The 18,478-nt window shown below is 35.9% G+C and overlaps 2 protein-coding genes across 2 annotated transcripts in view; one reads left to right on the forward strand and one right to left on the reverse strand.

Annotated features, from left to right (window-relative positions):
* The window catches only part of LOC134752816 (probable chitinase 2), a 483,068-nt gene that overhangs the window by 137,187 nt on the left and 327,403 nt on the right, over window positions 1–18,478 (forward strand). The gene's annotated exons all lie outside the window — the stretch shown is intronic.
* The window catches only part of LOC134752914 (chaoptin), a 32,283-nt gene continuing 20,754 nt past the window's right edge, over window positions 6,950–18,478 (reverse strand). The window contains exons 13-21 of the mRNA XM_063688697.1: window positions 18,073–18,304; window positions 17,235–17,434; window positions 15,959–16,043; window positions 14,330–14,525; window positions 13,674–13,751; window positions 11,486–11,683; window positions 9,821–10,064; window positions 8,262–8,407; window positions 6,950–7,269 (exon numbers count right to left, since the gene is read on the reverse strand). Coding sequence (XP_063544767.1) covers window positions 6,974–7,269; window positions 8,262–8,407; window positions 9,821–10,064; window positions 11,486–11,683; window positions 13,674–13,751; window positions 14,330–14,525; window positions 15,959–16,043; window positions 17,235–17,434; window positions 18,073–18,304 — 1,675 coding nt within the window. The 3' untranslated portion in view covers window positions 6,950–6,973. The remainder of the gene's footprint in view (window positions 7,270–8,261; window positions 8,408–9,820; window positions 10,065–11,485; window positions 11,684–13,673; window positions 13,752–14,329; window positions 14,526–15,958; window positions 16,044–17,234; window positions 17,435–18,072; window positions 18,305–18,478) is intronic.

Raw genomic sequence — 18,478 nt, forward strand, 5'->3', positions numbered from 1 at the left:
ACTGTTTATTATGTTAGTTTATATTTTGGCAAAGATAGGTACTTGTAATATGGACCTTGTAGTTAGATTCAAAAATAAATAAATAATTAGTTATACTTTGGCAAACTGTCCAGCGCAGGCCTTGAGGGCAGACTGTCTGGGGCAGGCCGTGATGGCAGACAGGCCATAACAAATTAAATGATTAGGTTGGCTATAGGTATGCATGTTGGCAGACTGTCTAGAACAGGCTTTGATAGCAGCCTGTCTTCTAGAGCAGGCCGTGATGGCAGACTGTCTAGACTGGTCTAGTCTAGAGCAGGCCATAACAACAGTCTAAATAAATAATTAGATTGACTAGGTTGAATGTTGGCAGACTGTCTAGAACAGGCTTTGATAGCAGCCTGTCTTCTAGAGCAGGCCGTGATGGCAGACTGTCTAGACTGGTCCAGTCTAGAGCAGGCCATAACAACAGTCTAATTAAATAATTAGATTGACTAGGTTGAATGTTGGCAGACTGTCTAGAACAGGCTTTGATAGCAGCCTGTCTTCTAGAGCAGGCCGTGATGGCAGACTGTCTAGACTAGTCTAGTCTAGAGCAGGCCATAACAATTTTTATACTTTGGAATGATGTCTAGAGCAGGCCTTAAGACAGGGCAGACTGTGATTGTTTATGATGAATTATACTTTGCCAAACTATTTAGAGCAGGCCTTAAAGGCAGACTGTGATTGTTTATGATGTGTTATACTTTGCCAAATTGTTTAGAGCAGGCCTTAAGGGCAGACTGTGGTTGTTTATCATGAATTATACTTTGCCAAACTATTTAGAGCAGGCCTTAAGGGCAGACTGTGATTGTTTATGATGTGTTATACTTTATACTTTGCCAAATTGTTTAGAGCAAGCCTTAAGGGCAGACTGTGATTGTTTATGATGTGTTATACTTTGCCAAATTGTTTAGAGCAGGCCTTAAGGGCAGACTGTGATTGTTTATCATGAATTATACTTTGCCAAACTATTTAGAGCAGGCCTTAAGGGCAGACTGTGATTGTTTATGATGTGTTATACTTTATACTTTGCCAAATTGTTTAGAGCAGGCCTTAAGGGCAGACTGTGATTGTTTATGATGTGTTATACTTTGCCAAGCTATTTAGAGCAGGCCTTAAGGGCAGACTGATTGTTTATGATGTGTCATACTATGTCAAACAGCTTAGAGCAGGCCTTAAGGGCAGATTGTGATTGTATATGATGTATTATGCTTTGCCATAGAGCAGGCCTTAAGGGCAGACTATGATTGTTTATAACGTGTTATACTTTACCAAACTGTTTAGAGCAGGCCTTGAGGGCAGACTGTAAATGTTGATGTTGGTTTATACTTTAACAGACTGTCTAGAGCAGACCATGACTGTAAGTTAGTTCATATAGTGAATGACTAGAAGAAGGCTGTAAATGCTACTATAGGTGCTGGTTGTATGAAATGACTGTTTACATGATCTCAGGTTAAAGCATCAGGTTAATATACATATTGTCACTGGCTGCGATTGATTAATGAGGAACTGAATAACCAGAAGGTTAAAATAATGTTGTTATGTATGTTTATCTTTCGTTAGAGTTAAGGTGGATGACATGTTATGATATATGGTTGTTGATATAAATGTTTAATTACTTTAGTGAGAGGACTCACTAAAATAAAAAGGATGGCCGAGCTGTAAGCATCACAATAGTTAATATCCTATATGTGGCCTAATACTACTGATAATTACATGTAGTATGTACCTGGCTCTATACTTTTGATTGTTGTATCTATGGTCATTTTAGTTTGAGAGAGAGAGCTGTCAGATTTGGCGGCAGGCCTGTGCGCGAGGTTATGTTACTTATGTTCGATTTGATCTTTATGTAATCTTATAATTAATCCTGTATATCAAATATCAATGTAATAAAAGAAATGTCAAAGAAAGCAGTGGTTTGTGTGCTAAACCCCTTTTACTGAGCATTAAATCTATGGATGATTTCACTCTACATACAAATAAATTGTGATTATATAGTTTTTCTTCATTTTACACACGGTAAAATGCATACAAGCAAAGCCACAGGCGAAGGCTATAGTTTTAAAACTTGTTTTCTATCTCGTTAAACATTTTTGTCAGATACAATACTGGCAATTTGAACCTTCATGTAGAGACTATAAGGTCTTTATTTAAAAGTTAAATCGTCGGCATTGAACCAAATTACTGTAAATTTTTTTGTACAAGTTTTTGCTACAATTACCTATGAATAAGATATTGTATACTATTGAAAGTGAATCTCATTTGATATCCGTATGACTTGTATGTTATACTTTTTTTTATTTATGCGTGCTTTTTTGTAATGGTAACTTGACGATTCGAGGCAGTTTGGGGTCATCCATTAATTACGTCACAACGTTTAGGGGGTGGGAGGGGGTCAAGAAAATGTGACACGTGACAAGGGGGAGGGGGAGTCACAAGCTTCTGACGTCACTTTTAACTACTTTTTTTTTTGCTATTAACAGTTCAATAACTATCTTCTGCAGTTATAATCGTTTTTATGGATTTGTTTTTATTCCTAATCGGCTTCGTGTTATACATTTCTAACATTGATTTGGCGACAAAAAAAATTGTTAATATAAATGTAAAAACGAATTGAAATTGTTGATTTCGTTGAAAACATAATTGCCAAATATGTGACATCACACCGGGTTAGCCAAATGTGACCAGGTGTGACAAGGAGGGGGGAGGGGTAAAAAAAAATCTTCAAATTCGTGTGATGTAATTAATGAATGACCCCTTTATACAGACATCTTATGAAACCAAATTTTAAGACTTACTTACTTACCTCCGACACCAAAGACCGCCATGCTACTCTGTCCAAAGCCGTTTCTGTCCAGTCGACGGCGCCGAGTTCAAATTTTAAGACGCGTATTTAAAAAAAAATTGGTAAGATATGTTATATGTCAAATCTATTTCCAACCCTGTATTTATTAACAGTTAAATTGAAGTAGTTACCTGCCTGCTACTCGTAACTACAACTTTTTCAGACCTCATAGGAAGACTTAAGAGTCCGCAGCAAGCTCGGCCGAATTTTACCTTCTCATACAAAGGGAGTTCTAACTAAACTACTTGTTGGATTGTAATGAAACTTTGCACATACAATAGGATAAGGTCAAAGATAGATATAACTCCGTAATAGATGGATACAGTCTAAGGAAAAAACGTGCCTCGAAAATCACGAAAATTTGATTCTCGATCAGATGGCGCCACTAGTTTTAGCCTACACTCGTATAGAGGGCGTTGACTGTTGAGTTTGTTATTTATAATTTTAACGCATACCAGTGAAAGAACATGGGTCAAAATCATATAAAAATAATTAATGCAAATAAAAAAATCATTTATCCATATTTAAATACATTTTATCGTATTTTTATAAATATTTATTTTTAGTTTTAAAGTGTGTCGACAGATGGCAGTGAATTTACTGGGGTTACAAAATTTACTATGACAGTACCGCTCTAGTATAAGTTACTCTATGATAAGGTATATCTATGCCTGTAATTAGTTTATATAGCTCCAGTTTATAAAACAAACGAAATAGACCAAAACCAAGTTTTGTATGAACAACTTAACATCGCTGTGTTTTTTTAACTATGGTATCTGAAGCTAAATCGACTAATTACAGGCACTACTATTTTTGTATGGAGAACCGAGCTTGCTGACTCTTTAATAAAAATCTGGCACTTTACGCATAAAAATTATTTCATAATATACAAAAAAAATACAACATCCTGTAGCTGATGGGATAATTTATAATATTTAATGTATGTAATATCAGCTTAAGTGTGCTGTCATAAGTTAAATATGATTTACAAATGTCTAAAATTGAGCATTTTGTTTTTTAATACTCTTTCGTAAAAACTTAAGTACTTCCATTTTACGGATCAGTTCTATTTTGTAACCAAGCTATTCCCATGATATGGTAACCGGTTACAGATTGAAAGTCAGTTTCAAGTTTTATTTTTCGCGGTCAATTTGCAAAAGCGAAAAAGAATATTCCCTGAAATTAATATCATATACGAAGGAAAAAATATAGGAAGGGGGCGCCACAAGCCTTCGGGAATTGTCATATACTTGGAAATTTCGACCCATGCCACCGTGGCCGGATAGCCGAGCGGTTCAGGCACCTGTCCGGTAAACGGGGTACGCTGGTTCGATTCCAGCTCTGGACACTGGAGGCTTTGGTCATTTTTTCCTTCGTATATGATATTTATTTCAGTTTATAGTTTAAATAGTAGTGTGTCTACTTGAAAAACCACAAATTAAAATATTTTCATAGAAAATAATTTAATTTGTTCTTAGAGTAAGAATATTCCCATTTTATAAGCGGTTAAGTACCAAATGGGAATTGTGAAAAAATCTAACAACGTAGAATGAGTTAGGAGAGTTTGTTTTACCAAAATTGTGACTGGTTACTAAATGGAACTAATCCAACTTTACATGTCAGATTATTAATTGGTACAAGATACTAAAATGCCCAGGACTAAACGCCATTTCAAAACAGCTAGACTATACATAAAATTCAGTTTACAGTATATATTTACATTGAAACAAAAAAAATGCCCTTAGAGCTGGTCAAAGACGCCTAGTCTTACTAAGATGGCATATAGTCGAGAAATTCGGACGGGCACCGCCGTGGCGGGGTGGCCTAGGGGTTCATGGCGTTAGCCGCGATAGCTAAAGACGCCGGTTCGAATCCGGCCTTCACCACTGGAGGGCTTCGTCACTTTTTCTTTAATATATGACATCTATTACAGTTTTTAATTTATATATAGTAGTGTGACTACATAAAAAACACAAATCAAAATATTTAATAAAATAATTTGATGTTCCCAAACTTGTTCAAAAAAAATGTGATTAAAATATCACTACATATTAAATTTGTGACTTATGATTCATAAGTTATAAAATAGGTATATAATAATTATATAGGTACAGCAAAAAGTAAAAAAACAAGTCAACATTGGCTAGCTACAAAATTGAGATTCTTTAAACACATGCAAACAGCTAGGTTATACATAAAATTCAGTTTACAATAAGTATATATTTACATTAAAACGAAAAAAAAATTTGATTAAAATATCACTACATATTAAATTTGTGACTTATGATTCATAAGTTATAAAATAGGTATATAATAATTATATAGGTACAGCAAAAAGTAAAAAAACAAGTCAACATTGGCTAGCTACAAAATTGAGATTCTTTAAACACATGCAAACAGCTAGGTTATACATAAAATTCAGTTTACAATAAGTATATATTTACATTAAAACGAAAAAAAAATTTGATTAAAATATCACTACATATTAAATTTGTGACTTATGACTCATAAGTTATAAAATAGGTATAAAATAATTATATAGGTACAGCAAAAAGTAAAAAACAAGTCAACATTGGCTAGCTACAAAATTGAGATTCTTTAAACACATGCAAACAGCTAGGCTATACATAAAATTCAGTTTACAATATGTATATATTTACATTAAAACGAAAAAAAAATGTGATTAAAATATCACTACATATTAAATTTGTGACTTATGATTCATAAGTTATGAAATAGGTAATAATAATTATACTGATTTGAACTTTCACGATTTCTACACATTATTAAGTTGTAAAACGGGACTTAATAGCGTATTTAAGTTTTAAGATTTACCTCCGACCACGGGGACAACGCTCGAAACGTCGGAGGTAAATCTTAAAACTTAAATACGCGATTAAGTCCCGTTTTACAATTTAACAATATTAATTACATACTTACAGTAAAAAGTAAAAAGCAAGTCAACATAGCCTAGCTACAAAATTGAGATTCTTTAAACACATTGTATAATAGAAAGTTACAAAAATATAAAATGAAACATCCTGGCAGTGATAATACTTATAAAAAATTGTGACAAAAATTAAAGCATCGACTTAAGGAACAACTTTCAATTAATACAACCACTAATTAGTAATTTGTCTTGAGTATGTTTGAAGTGCTAAAAGTAAAGTATAAAATCAAGTAAAAGTTTGTTTCTTAAGTACATATTATGATTTAAAATATTTTTTGTCGAATATTTGACCAGATGAAAGGTTTTTTAGTGTTTTTTTGCCAGTTTAAAAAAAAATATTTAGAGCTGTATATAGGGTGGCCAAAAATAAGTGCATTCCCGTTGCCAGGGAGGTTTTGGGATAATACTTAGTAACTTTTACTATGGGACCAACCGGACCAACCACGAAATCGCGAAAAAAATTTTTACCCTCCCATAGAAAATGGACGAGCCAAAATGTACGAAACAGCCAAATTTTTTTTTCGCGATTTCGCGGTTGGTCTGATAGTAAAAGTTGCTCAGTATAATCCCAAAATCTCCCTGGCAACGGGAATGAACAACTCTGTATAAAAAAATGCCTTAAATATGTCGATTAAATAAAACGAAGTAAAAAAAAATTGACTATTAAATGTTTTGAAGACTAATTATATTTATTTTTAATGGAATGGAATAAATTTTGCCAATCGGGATTAGTTGCCAAGCGGACCCCGGGCTAATATGAGCCGTGGCAATAAGCCGGGACAAACGCTGGGAAGAAGAATGGACCTTTTGCTTGTAAAACGAAATATATTTAGTTTTACCACAATAGCTACTCATGAAAAAAAAACATCCCGACGTTTCGAACCCTTCACAGCGTTCGTGGTCAACGGGTGACTGGCGGATGTCAATATACGCGATATAATCGGATTTCATAGTTTTTTTTTAATACAATGTATTGTATGTAAATATATTAATACTAAATGATATTTGCATCGGGCCATCGACACTAAAACTGCTTGAAAGGATTGCAAACTTCTTTTCGCCATCAAACAGTGTTAATCTGCTACTACTAGCTTAACTAGCTAATAAAATACCCTTGAAAGTAACTCGACATACTCAAGACAAAAAAAATCTACAGATTAAATCTCAAAATCCGCCAACTTTCTAAAGCACACACCCAAAAATATGCACAGAGTAATTAAAATGGAGTCGCTCACTAACCTCAAAACGTTATTTTTGAAAAAAGAATACGACTTTTTCTTCGTCAGCCGCCGCTTGTCGACGTTCAGTTTTTTCGGCCAGCTTTCAAAATTGGAAGGCACATTTTGACACTGGCTTGGGTAGCGTTTGCGCGCGAAACCGTTTGACTTTTTCGCTTGCACGCAAATGTCAAATTTGGCGCCATTTTCTTGGAGTGACGTTTGGAGACCGCTGTCTGTGGTAATTAAAAATTAATGAGGAAAGTGAAATGTGTGAATTGTTAAAGAGGTTGTTAAGATCCATGTAAATAAATAACTATAGTCTGTCAAGCCATTTCCGTCGCCAGTGAAAAAAGCGGCAAATATAAAAAAATTAGGCGCGAAGGGTTATCGTCCGATAGAAAATTTGAATTTCGCGCCTTTATCTACTGACAAAATAGTTTGACAGACTATATTTAGATAATGAGATAACTAATACAAAGCATATTTTAATTTAAGAGTGAAATATGTAGTAATCGATGCAGGCTAAGATAATGTTTAATTTTCAGTAGCTTAAAATAGCTTATATAATATAAGGTAGTATTAGGAAAAATATTTTAAATTAATTTTACATAAAATCCCTTTAAAAGAAATAAGTTTTGCAGAATGAATATAAGTGAATCATTTTTTAATTCACGACACAAAACGATTTCGATGCGGTTTTTTTAACGTGTAAGCGAGTTTTCCTGCGGTGGTTATTAGTTATGTTTTTGATAAAAAAAACCGGCAAAATGACAGTCGGGCTCGCGCACGAAGGGTTTCGTACCATTACGCAAAAAAAACGGCAAAAAGATCACGTTTGTTGTATGGGACCCCACTTAAATATTTATTTATTCTGTTTTTAGTTGTTGGCTGGTTTTTTTTTTTTTCATTTTCAATTGACATCTATCAGCGTACCCTTCCAGTTTCAAAAATACTATAAGGAGTTAAAAAGAGGAATGGATCTATAGAAGTGGAATAAGCAAGTATTTATTCTACCGCGAGCAGAAGCTAGTTTAAGGCCTGTGCACACCGGACGCGTGTGCGTAAACGTGCATGCACCTGCGCGTTGTAATATACGGATCCTTATGAGAGACGGCACACCGCTTGCGTGATGTGTCCGTGCACGACTCCAACATTTTAGCGCACGTGCATGCACACGCAGCCGGTGTGCTCTGGGCCTTTAATATAAAGGTAAAGTTTTACATACCTATATCAATTTTTATAGAACGTAGATTATACTGTACGTCGTTGGAATAAACTACGTTGCCTTTGTCATTAATGATGAATAGGAAGAAATCAGCCACGTCTTCTGTTGTCCGGACGAACCAGTGCGCGTATATTGTTGGCTGTGAACTGAAATAAATTATACTGAAATAGGTACCATTTTTGATGGGCATTTTTAAAAAAAGTTTGCCATTTATTTTTTGGGTTATTTCCACTCGGAAATACGAGGAAAATTTATTGAAAAAATTTTAGTTTTCTGACGCATTTTCACATAAATTTTGTGGAACGTCACAGAAGTGACTGGATCACAAAATATAATGAGAATTCTAGGTGGGATTATTACGAAACAACTTGTCCAAAAATTTTTATGTAATTTCCCGTTAAGTAAGAAAAATATTACTTACACTTTTAGTAACTCAGTGGAAGTATTTTTAGGACATACAGTGAAATTGCGATTGAGCTTATAAGAGTAATAATAACTCCACGGCCGATACGGCCACGGCGACTGCTTTCAACTTCGTTGCTGTCGCTGGTGTGCTCGCAAGTGGCTGACGTAACCGATTTTGTTTGTAAAAGTTCGCGAACATTGCGGGCATGCGAGCACACCATTCATATAATTATATTGTATTGCCGCAGGTGGTCTGGCTTTTATTTCGTCACGCTTGGCATCCAGCTCCAAGCGCCGCTGGCATTCAAATTCCGTGATCTTAGTATTTATCGCAGCCCGCCATTCTGTACGTGTGGCTGCCTGCTGCTCCCACCGCGAGGGCTCTATGCGGCACTTTTTCATGTGCCGCTTAAGCACATCTTTGCAAGTAAGCATAGCATCGAGCAAGCAAGCAAGCATTTCTTCTTTATAAGAGTACAGAATAGGGAACTCAATCTTTCCACCAAATTTTATCGAAAAGACAAAAAAAATTGACAACAAAAAATAAATATTGGCCCAGAACGGAAAAGCACTTACTGTATGTCTCTAAAGCTCAAATCTGGTTCCAGCTCAAAATCAAACTCCTCTCCCCCAAACTCCTTAATCTTCTCCTCTAGCCCTATGTTCTTGGCTCACAATATGTTCCTCATCTATGGCATTTAACGGAAAAGTACTTACTACTGTATGTCTCTAAAACTCAAATGCGGTTCCAGCTCAAAATCAAACTCCTCTCCCCCAAACTCGTTGATTTTCTCCTCATACCCTATATTCTTGGCGCACAGTGTCCGTTCCTCGTCTATGGCGCTTAAAGGTAAAGTACTTACTACTGTATGTTTCTAAAGCTCAAATCCGGTTCCAGCTCAAAATCAAACTCCTCTCCCCCAAACTCCTTAATTTTCTCCTCTAACCCTATATTCTTGGCGAACAGTAACCGTTCCTCGTCTATGACGCTTAAAGGTAAAGTACTTACTACTGTATATCCCTGAAGCTCAAATCCGGTTCCAGCTAAAATCAAACTCCTCTCCCCCAAACTCCTTAATTTTCTCCTCTAACCCTATATTCTTGGCGCACATTAATCGTTTCTCATCTATGGCGCTTAAAGGTAAAATACTTACTACTGTATATCCCTGAAGCTCAAATCGGGTTCCAGCTCAAAATCAAACTCCTCTCCCCCAAACTCCTTAATTTTCTCCTCTAACCCTATATTCTTGGCGCACAGTAACCGTTCCTCGTCTATGGCGTTTAAAGGCTGCCCAGCCATAGACAAGGGCTCGGAGCAGGTGATGGTGTCGTTTGTGGTTTGGTGGTTCAGAAGGTGCTTTAGGGGACGAGTGAAACAGTCGCATTTTAGGTTGTTTCCTGAAAAAAAAAGAAGATAGAAATTGCTGCTCAAGTTAAAAAGGATTGAGGTGACATTTTAGACGAAGTCGTTTAAAAACTGCTAAAATATCTCGTGAATTAGTAAATACTAATATTATAAATGCGAAAGTTTGTCTGTCTGTTACCTCTTCACGCTTAAACCGCTGAACGGATTTAGTTTAAATATGGCATAGAGATAGTTTGAGCTCCGGGAAGGACATAGGACAGTTTTTATGTCGGAAGTTATCTCTAAAGTGGGTGAAAAGGGGGGTGAAAATGAGAAAATTAATGAATTGCCTGTTAATTGGTACATATTATGCTCAAAATTATTGTCATTAGAGATTATCCAGGCGCTATACTTACTCTAACTGCTGGAACTAATTCCACGCAGACGAAGTCGCGGGCAAAAGCCAGTAATTAAATAAAAGAAAATTAAACTAATTATATCGCGTGCAATTAATTTTAAATCCCAACATTTCAAGTTTACATTATACAATACAAATACTCTTTATTGTACACATCAACACAATAAAGGCCAGAGCACACCGGCTGCGTGTGCGTAGACGTGCGCGTGCTCTGAAATGTTAGAGCCGTGCACGCACACGTCACGCAAGCGGTGTGCCGTCTCTCATAAGGATCTGTATATTACAACGCGCACGTGCATGTCTACGACATGTCTACTACAAATGCCCCTATGTAACACCTCTTTATTTAAGAAAAACTGCTATGTAATGAATATTCTCGTGTACAATAAGTTGCCATATGAAATCAGACAATTGCCTGACAAATTATTTACCACCAGATTACACAAATGGCTAAAAGACAAATGCTTTTACTCATTAAACGATTTTCAGACTGATTCTGTTTACTAAGACACTAGACTAGATATAATTATAATACTTAATGGATTATTAAATAATATACTTGAATGTATGTACTATTAAACTTTATGTGACTTGTTATAAAAAAAATATGTTACTTGCATGTTATATTAATCATTTTAATAAATTTGTTTTTCAATATTAATTTTGAAATTGTAATAAAAGTTCTTATTTAGTTTTAAATTTGCATGCCATTTTTTGGCTTAACATGTGATACTAAATCAATTAATTTATAACATCTGTATGTAATTACCATGTTTAATATTTTATTTCATTCATTTCATTTACGCACACGCATCCGGTGTGCACAGGCCTTCAAACAATACACATAATACAGCAACTTAAGTAAAGGTAACCTAAACAACAGGCGATCGCTAAACTCTAGCACAGAATATACACAAAACAATATACCATACAAGTAAAAATATCCTGAGTAGTTACTGGTATCTATCTACCTTCTTAGATTCCTGCAACTAATCTGCACATTCGTATTTTAATCTTAAGTTACATAAATTACAATTAATCGAATAAGAGAGTTACCTTCAAAATAAACTTTCATCCCTTGGTCTCTCATCTTTCTAACCAACGCTGGATGAAAAGTATCCAGCAAGTTATCCCGCACATCCAGCACCCGAAGCTTGGTCGCGTTGACAATTTGTTTTATCGGCATTTCTTGCAGCGTATTGTTTTTTATATATAATTCGGTTATATTTTCTGGTAGATTGAATTGAAGATCGGCTGGAAGGAATAAAATCATTTATATGCCACGCCCAATGTAATGTTTTAGTTTTGTTAGTGTTGCGGATTGATTAGTGACAATTTTTATAATTTTAATTGACTGTCATGACATTTTATTTTATATGTTGTATATTTTATTGACATTGTTTAATATTATACCCGATTTTTTTTTGTTTCCTAGCGTGTAAGTAAATTTGAAATTAGAATTTGTTTTGACATTTTTATGCGCATGTTTTTATAAGTATTTATGTTGAGGTTAGTTTTAATTAGTTTCCATGTTCCTACTCATACTCCTACTCCTACTCGTACTCCTAGCATGTAAGTGAATTGGTTTTAAACTGTAAACTTACATTGTTTCCAATAAATAATAAATGGATAGTTTTCCAGCAGAGTAACGTACATTATGCTGTTATCCGGTATGCTATTAGCCGGGTCCACACAGAGCGAGCATACGCGCGAGGCAATTTCCTCGCGCACAAAACGGCCAGTGTAGCCTGTGCCTCGGACAAGACGGCTCGCGCGAGGCACATCTAAAAATTTCGATACATCACGCACGCCTCGGCCGAGGCACGTCTACACTCGCCGTTTTGTGCGCGAGGAAATTGCCTCGCGCGTATGCTCGTTCTGTGTGGACCCGGCTATTGAGGCGTATCGTATCAAAGGCTTTTCACTTAAGCGAAGCGTAAGTTTTTTTTTTTTTTTTTTAAATAAATTAAATTAATGCATTAAGAATATGCGGAAAAGATTGGAGAAGTGCGTACACAGCGAGGGTCGATATTTAGATAAAGATCTTTTTCATTAAAAAAAAAACAGTTTAAATATTTGTTTTGTAGTCAAATTTTGGGGTCCATATTGGCTCACATAACATTACTTGTCATATTATTTTTCATAATAACGCTTTTTGATCACAATAATCATTTGTCATATTTTTTTCGCGTACAAATTTGTTGTATATATATTTGTATTACCAAAATCATTGCTCATAATTATCTGTAGGCAGATTTTTTTAACAAGATAATGTCATTTCCAACTATTCGTCACGACTCATAATGGTTTTTATAATAAACTTAATTTGTAAATTGTATAAGTATTTGAAAGCATAACATATAAAGTATGGGTGTATTGCAACGTACACAGCGATTTTTAGAAAATTAAAAGTAATAAATAAAGCCAATTACATGTAAAGTTATTATTTCATACCCCATTTAATTTAATTATTATTATTAATTGTTATTAGTCATGTCCCCGCAACTTTTTTATTTTTCATGTACCTAGCCTATTAAGCTATTTCGGCCCGCCAAGGAGTCGACGAAGCCCCGCTTCGCGGGGCTCCTTTTTCCGCCCTGAGGAACACAAGAAACCTAACACTCCTCCTCGCTTCGCTCGTCGTCGTACCTATCCCGACTCTGGGACTGTATTTCTTTTTTGATAGCAAGTTGAATGTGGTGTGGATGCAAGATACCTGACAGTTTATAAATAAAACCAGGTAAAGTTTAAAATAAGTATTATATAAAATTTTATTACTTAAAATCGTTATGTTAAAAAATAAATATGATATAAAATTTTATTATTTAAAATCGTTATATTAAAAGAATATATGAAAATTAACATTAGTATTACAGATATTTATTATGATTGACATTATTAACATGAATGATTTGGTGTTACGATAGTTATGCGCAAAGACAAGTTATAAGTAATGATCATTATGATATAAAATTATATAACAAACATTTTCGGACTTCCAATAATCGAAGTCGCAATTTTATGTGAACTGCGCACCCCAAATTTTGAACTAGGAAATCTGCCGCAAATTGTTTATAACACCTGTACCTATTTATTACCTGTAATGCACAATTGATGAAGAAATGATTCTGAGTGATTCGGGACAGCATGTACAGTCACCTGCGAAATTGCATGGAGAAATTATGAATGAATTTATTGATAAATTCGCCATGCAATTTCGCAGGTGACTGTACAATGTACTTACATGTCCTTGAAACTAAGTCCTTCAACTGGTTGTCAGATAAATCCAGTACTTCAAGCGATGTTAAGTTGCCAAGAACATCTGAAAGAAAAAAATATTTTATAAAATTTCTTGAATTACCTATAATTAATTAATTACCGTCGTTGATATCCCTTCAATATAAGTTTCTTCAGTTTCTTAATGTCACGAGTGAGATCCAGGGATAGAACTGGAATCTAATTATAACTGAGATCCACTTCGAACAGTCGGCATGGGATCCAGGGATTCGGGGGGAACATTTTCGTTCGAAAGCCGAATATTTCAAGGCCAATATTAGCGATATTAACTACAGACAATACTTACTATTCCTAATATCGTTGATAATATTTCCCCTCCGTATAAGCTTCTTAACCTTTCGTATGCGCATGTCAAAAAGTTGCCATATAAATAGCAATCGAGACAACTTCATGTTTAAGTTGAATATATACGGAGCAGATCTGCTCCTAAGCATACGAAAGGTTAAGTTTCTTAGTGCCACGCGTGAGATCCAGGGTGAGAACTGGGATCTCATTATAACTGAGATCGACTGCGAACAGTCTGTATGGGATCCAAGGAATCGTGGGGGAAAATTTCGTTCGAAAGCCGAAGATTTCAGGGACAATATTTCCAATATTACTTACTATTCCTAATATCGTTGATAATATTTCCCCTCAATATAAGCTTCTTCAGTTTCTTAGTGCCAAGCGTGAGATCCAGGGTGAGAACTGGGATCTCATTATAACTGAGATCCACTTCGAACAGTCTGTATGGGATCCAAGGACTCGCGGGGAACATTTTCTTGGTCAGAAACCCGAAGCGGTTATGGCTTAGATCCACCTAAAAAACTCAAATTATGAATTACTTGTTGTCATTTTCATTGATTGTATAACAGGAATTAGTTTGTATTGAGCTACACAAATCCAAAGTTCTCTCCATCGAGCGTCACTATTATCCTCAGATCGTAGAGAAGCTATTGAAATTAAAAAACACTCGGATTTTTTTTAATCGTCAACTTGGGGACTAGTGATTCAGATGTTTAAACCAAGGGATCTATCTCCGGACCAGTGTGCGGATATTGTTAGTGTTGCGTGTCGTGCCGCGGACAATAAACATTAAACAGAAACGGGTAGATACATTTATTTGTCTACCCCGAACATTTATATAAACTAATGTCGGGTAGTTTGGTGTTGTTTACCAATATCTCAATTGACATTTTGCTGGGACGTCAGTCTTCCGTGACCACAGCTAGTGCAACCTAGCTGAAACGTCGGAAAAAAGGTAAAATAAAGAAATTAAATCGCGTTAGACCCGGTAGTGACATTAACTATAGGAATTTGTCGTTATTCTGATTTGACAATTTAATTTCACTGTACAGCTCCGTACATTAAGGCCAGAGCACACCGGCTGCGTGTGCCTCGACGTACACGTGCGCATGCGCTGGAATGTTGGAGCCATGCACGCACACGACACGCAAGCGGTGTGGCGTCTCTTATATAAATCTCTATATTACAACGCGCACGTGCACGTCCACGCATACGCAGCCGGTGTGCACAGGCCTTTATGCAGTATAAACAAGCGTTGTATGGATTATTTTATAATTAACTAGCGACCCGCCCCGGCTTCGCGAGGGTAGGTTAACTAATTTACACAAAACCTTTACAAATTATACATATAAAACCTTCCTCTTGAATCACTATCTATTAAAAAAACGCATCAAAATCCGTTGCCTAGTTTAAAAGATCTAAGCATATATAGGGACAGACAAACATACAGAGCGGGTCGACCTGTATGTAACTAACTATGTAATGGAATCTAAGGTAACTAATTTAACCATCTTCCCGGTTTCCGATGAAGCTGAAAATTTGCATACGCATGTAAGTCGGGTGACAATGCAATATTATGGTACCATCGAGCTGATCTGATGATGGAGACAGGAGGTGGTCATAGGAAATCTGTGATAAAACAACGCAAACTAATTGTGTTTGGGGTTTTTAGAATTGTCTTGATGAGTATTAGTTGCCTGTGGAAAAAAAAGTACGGTCAGCGATAAAAGCTTGTACCAAAAATGAAATTTTTGCCAAAAACATATACTATGTAGTGATGTCTCTGGTTAGATTAATATTTATTTTTATCTGGTTATATTCAAGATTTTAGAATATTTTATGGTTTGTCAATGATTTATTACGACCGCCCGCGCGTATTGGCGCGCGTGAAACGCAATGCGAGTCGTATCATAAGCCATCTCGCTCACACTCATTCGTTTAACTTACCTTTTCCAAAGACAGGCAATCGTCTAATAAGCCATGAGTTTTGTTGTCTATTCTCTCCAAATAGTTGTATGACAGGTCCAATTTCCTATAACAAATAAATTAAAGTGCTATGATACTGATAACTTTTTTTTTTCTCGGACTTACAGGGTAACAAATACATTTTGGAAGTTTGACCTCCAACCCTGACCAGAGATTTAAATCCCACCTCAACTGGAGGAGGGTATCCCAATATGGGACCAGCAACAAACTCGGCGGGACGCATCTTTTCAAAACATCACAACGTTACGAAACATAATACTGTTCCAACTGCGGCTAGTTCAGAGTAAAATAATGCTTTAGGCAGTCTCGACACTAATCCCGTACTAATGACTTCCTGACACCCATAATACTCATACTCATACTCATACTCATACTCATACTCATACTCATACTCATACTCATACTCATACTCATTTATTTATAATAATATTTCATATTACACGTCATAATTGGATTTACATAATATAATCAATTCATTCAAATAATCATTAATTAAATTAAAGTAAAATAATACAATATAAAAATAATCAACACATTTCAAATTTCAAATAATTAATAAAAATACAAAATATAAAATTAAATTAAGATTAAATCATTATTATTATATTCTGACATGTCATAAAAGGCTTTTGTGGTCAACCATTTTTTTAACTGATTATAGAATGTCAGGTCATTTTCAATATTTTTAATGCTATCAGGTAGTTTATTGTAGATACCCGGCCCTGCATTAGTTATCGTTTTGGAGGATTTCGCAAGTCGGCAACATGTCGAGTCCAACTTATTTTTGTGTTTTTGTGTGATACGTGAACTTCTAAATGTCTTTATTGGAAATAGGTGTATGTTCATTCTAATATATTTAATTATGTAAAATAGGTATTGTGATGTGAGTGTCATTATGTTACTATCTATGAAGAGTTGTCTAGCGGGGGTTCCGTGTGGGGCATATGATATAATGCGTACTGCACGTTTTTGTAAAATGAATACACGCTGCCATTCCGCTGCGGTGCCCCAGAATTCTAGACCATAGCACATTACCGAATGGAACAGCGAGAAGTAGCTAGCCCTTAGCTGCCGGTAAGGCAAGATACGCGCTAATCTGCTCAATGCGAAACAGGCACCAGATAATATTATTTCATAATATTTATTTCAGTTAACGAACTTTCCTTTCCTTTCATCCCGAACCTTTTGCCGAGAGACTTTTGCTTTCATCCGAAGATGTTATGGCCTTATAACATACCTTAAAGCGACCAGCCCCTTGAAGGCCTCGTTGGTGACCTTCTCCAGCATATTATTCCTTAACGACAGGTCTAACAGCTGCTGCAGACCCTTGAAGGACTCCTGGGCGATATCCACCAGCTGGTTGTCCGAGAGGTCCAGCTTGAAGATGGTTGGCAGGTTCCCGAAGGCGGCTTTAGATAGGGATGTTATGTTATTGTTCTGAAAATAAAGGTAATTATTTTCTTAAGGGTACTTTCCACAGGTACATTCAATAAACAATTTAGGCAAAAGTATCATTATTTATAGAATGGGGAGTTAAATATCAGAATGGAAATTGTATAACAAAACCATTTAAACCCAAATTTTAATTCCTTATCATAAAAAAAATCTATTCATTTCTCATGCTGTGAAAGAGGGTCATTGTTGTTCTAAAAGATATGCAGAAAATGATACGTGTCTGCACTTAAAGCATTTAATATTCGAAGTGAATGCAGTGGAAATGAGAGCGTTGAGAAGTGTGTGTGGTGTGAGATTACAAGATAGAATTAGTTACAGATTTTTAGGGTTCCGTACCCAAAGGGTAAAAACGGGACCTTATTACTAAGACTCAGCTGTCCGTCTGTCTGTCAGCAGGCTGTATCTCATGAACCGTGATAGCTAGACAGTTAAAATTTTCACGGATGATGTATTTCTGTTGCCGCTATAACAACAAATACTAAAAACAGAATAAAATAAATATTAAGCGGGGCTCCCATACAACAAACGTGTTTTTTTTTTGCCATTTTTTGCGTAATGGCACGGAATCCTTCGTCCGCGAGTCTGACTCGCACTTGGCCGGTTTTTACTTATTATATTACCTGTAAATACAAATACTGAAGACTGGTGAGCGTATTAAGCGCCTGCCACGGCGGAGTGGTGACTCCATTGCCCGACAAGTCCAGGCTCTGTAGCGTCAGCAGACCGGCGAAACTGTCGCCCGACAAGTCCGGCAACATGTTGGACGACAAGTTCAGGCGGAGCAACCCGTTCATCGTTGGCCACGTGTTGGGTTTGATCTCGGTTAAGTTGTTGTGGGCGTAGTTAAGTTCACTGGAATGAAAATAATTATTTGTGCCATTTTCAATCAAAAGGTTACTTATTGTAGGTTGTCAATAAGGCGCTATTTCCATACAGCTTCAATTTGAAATCAACCTTATTGACAAGCGACAATGTGGGGTACCTTTTGGTTGAAAATGTCACACAAAATGTAACTAAAATAGTGGC

This window comes from Cydia strobilella, chromosome 25 (genome assembly GCF_947568885.1).
Source record: "Cydia strobilella chromosome 25, ilCydStro3.1, whole genome shotgun sequence".
Lineage (NCBI taxonomy): Eukaryota > Metazoa > Arthropoda > Insecta > Lepidoptera > Tortricidae > Cydia > Cydia strobilella.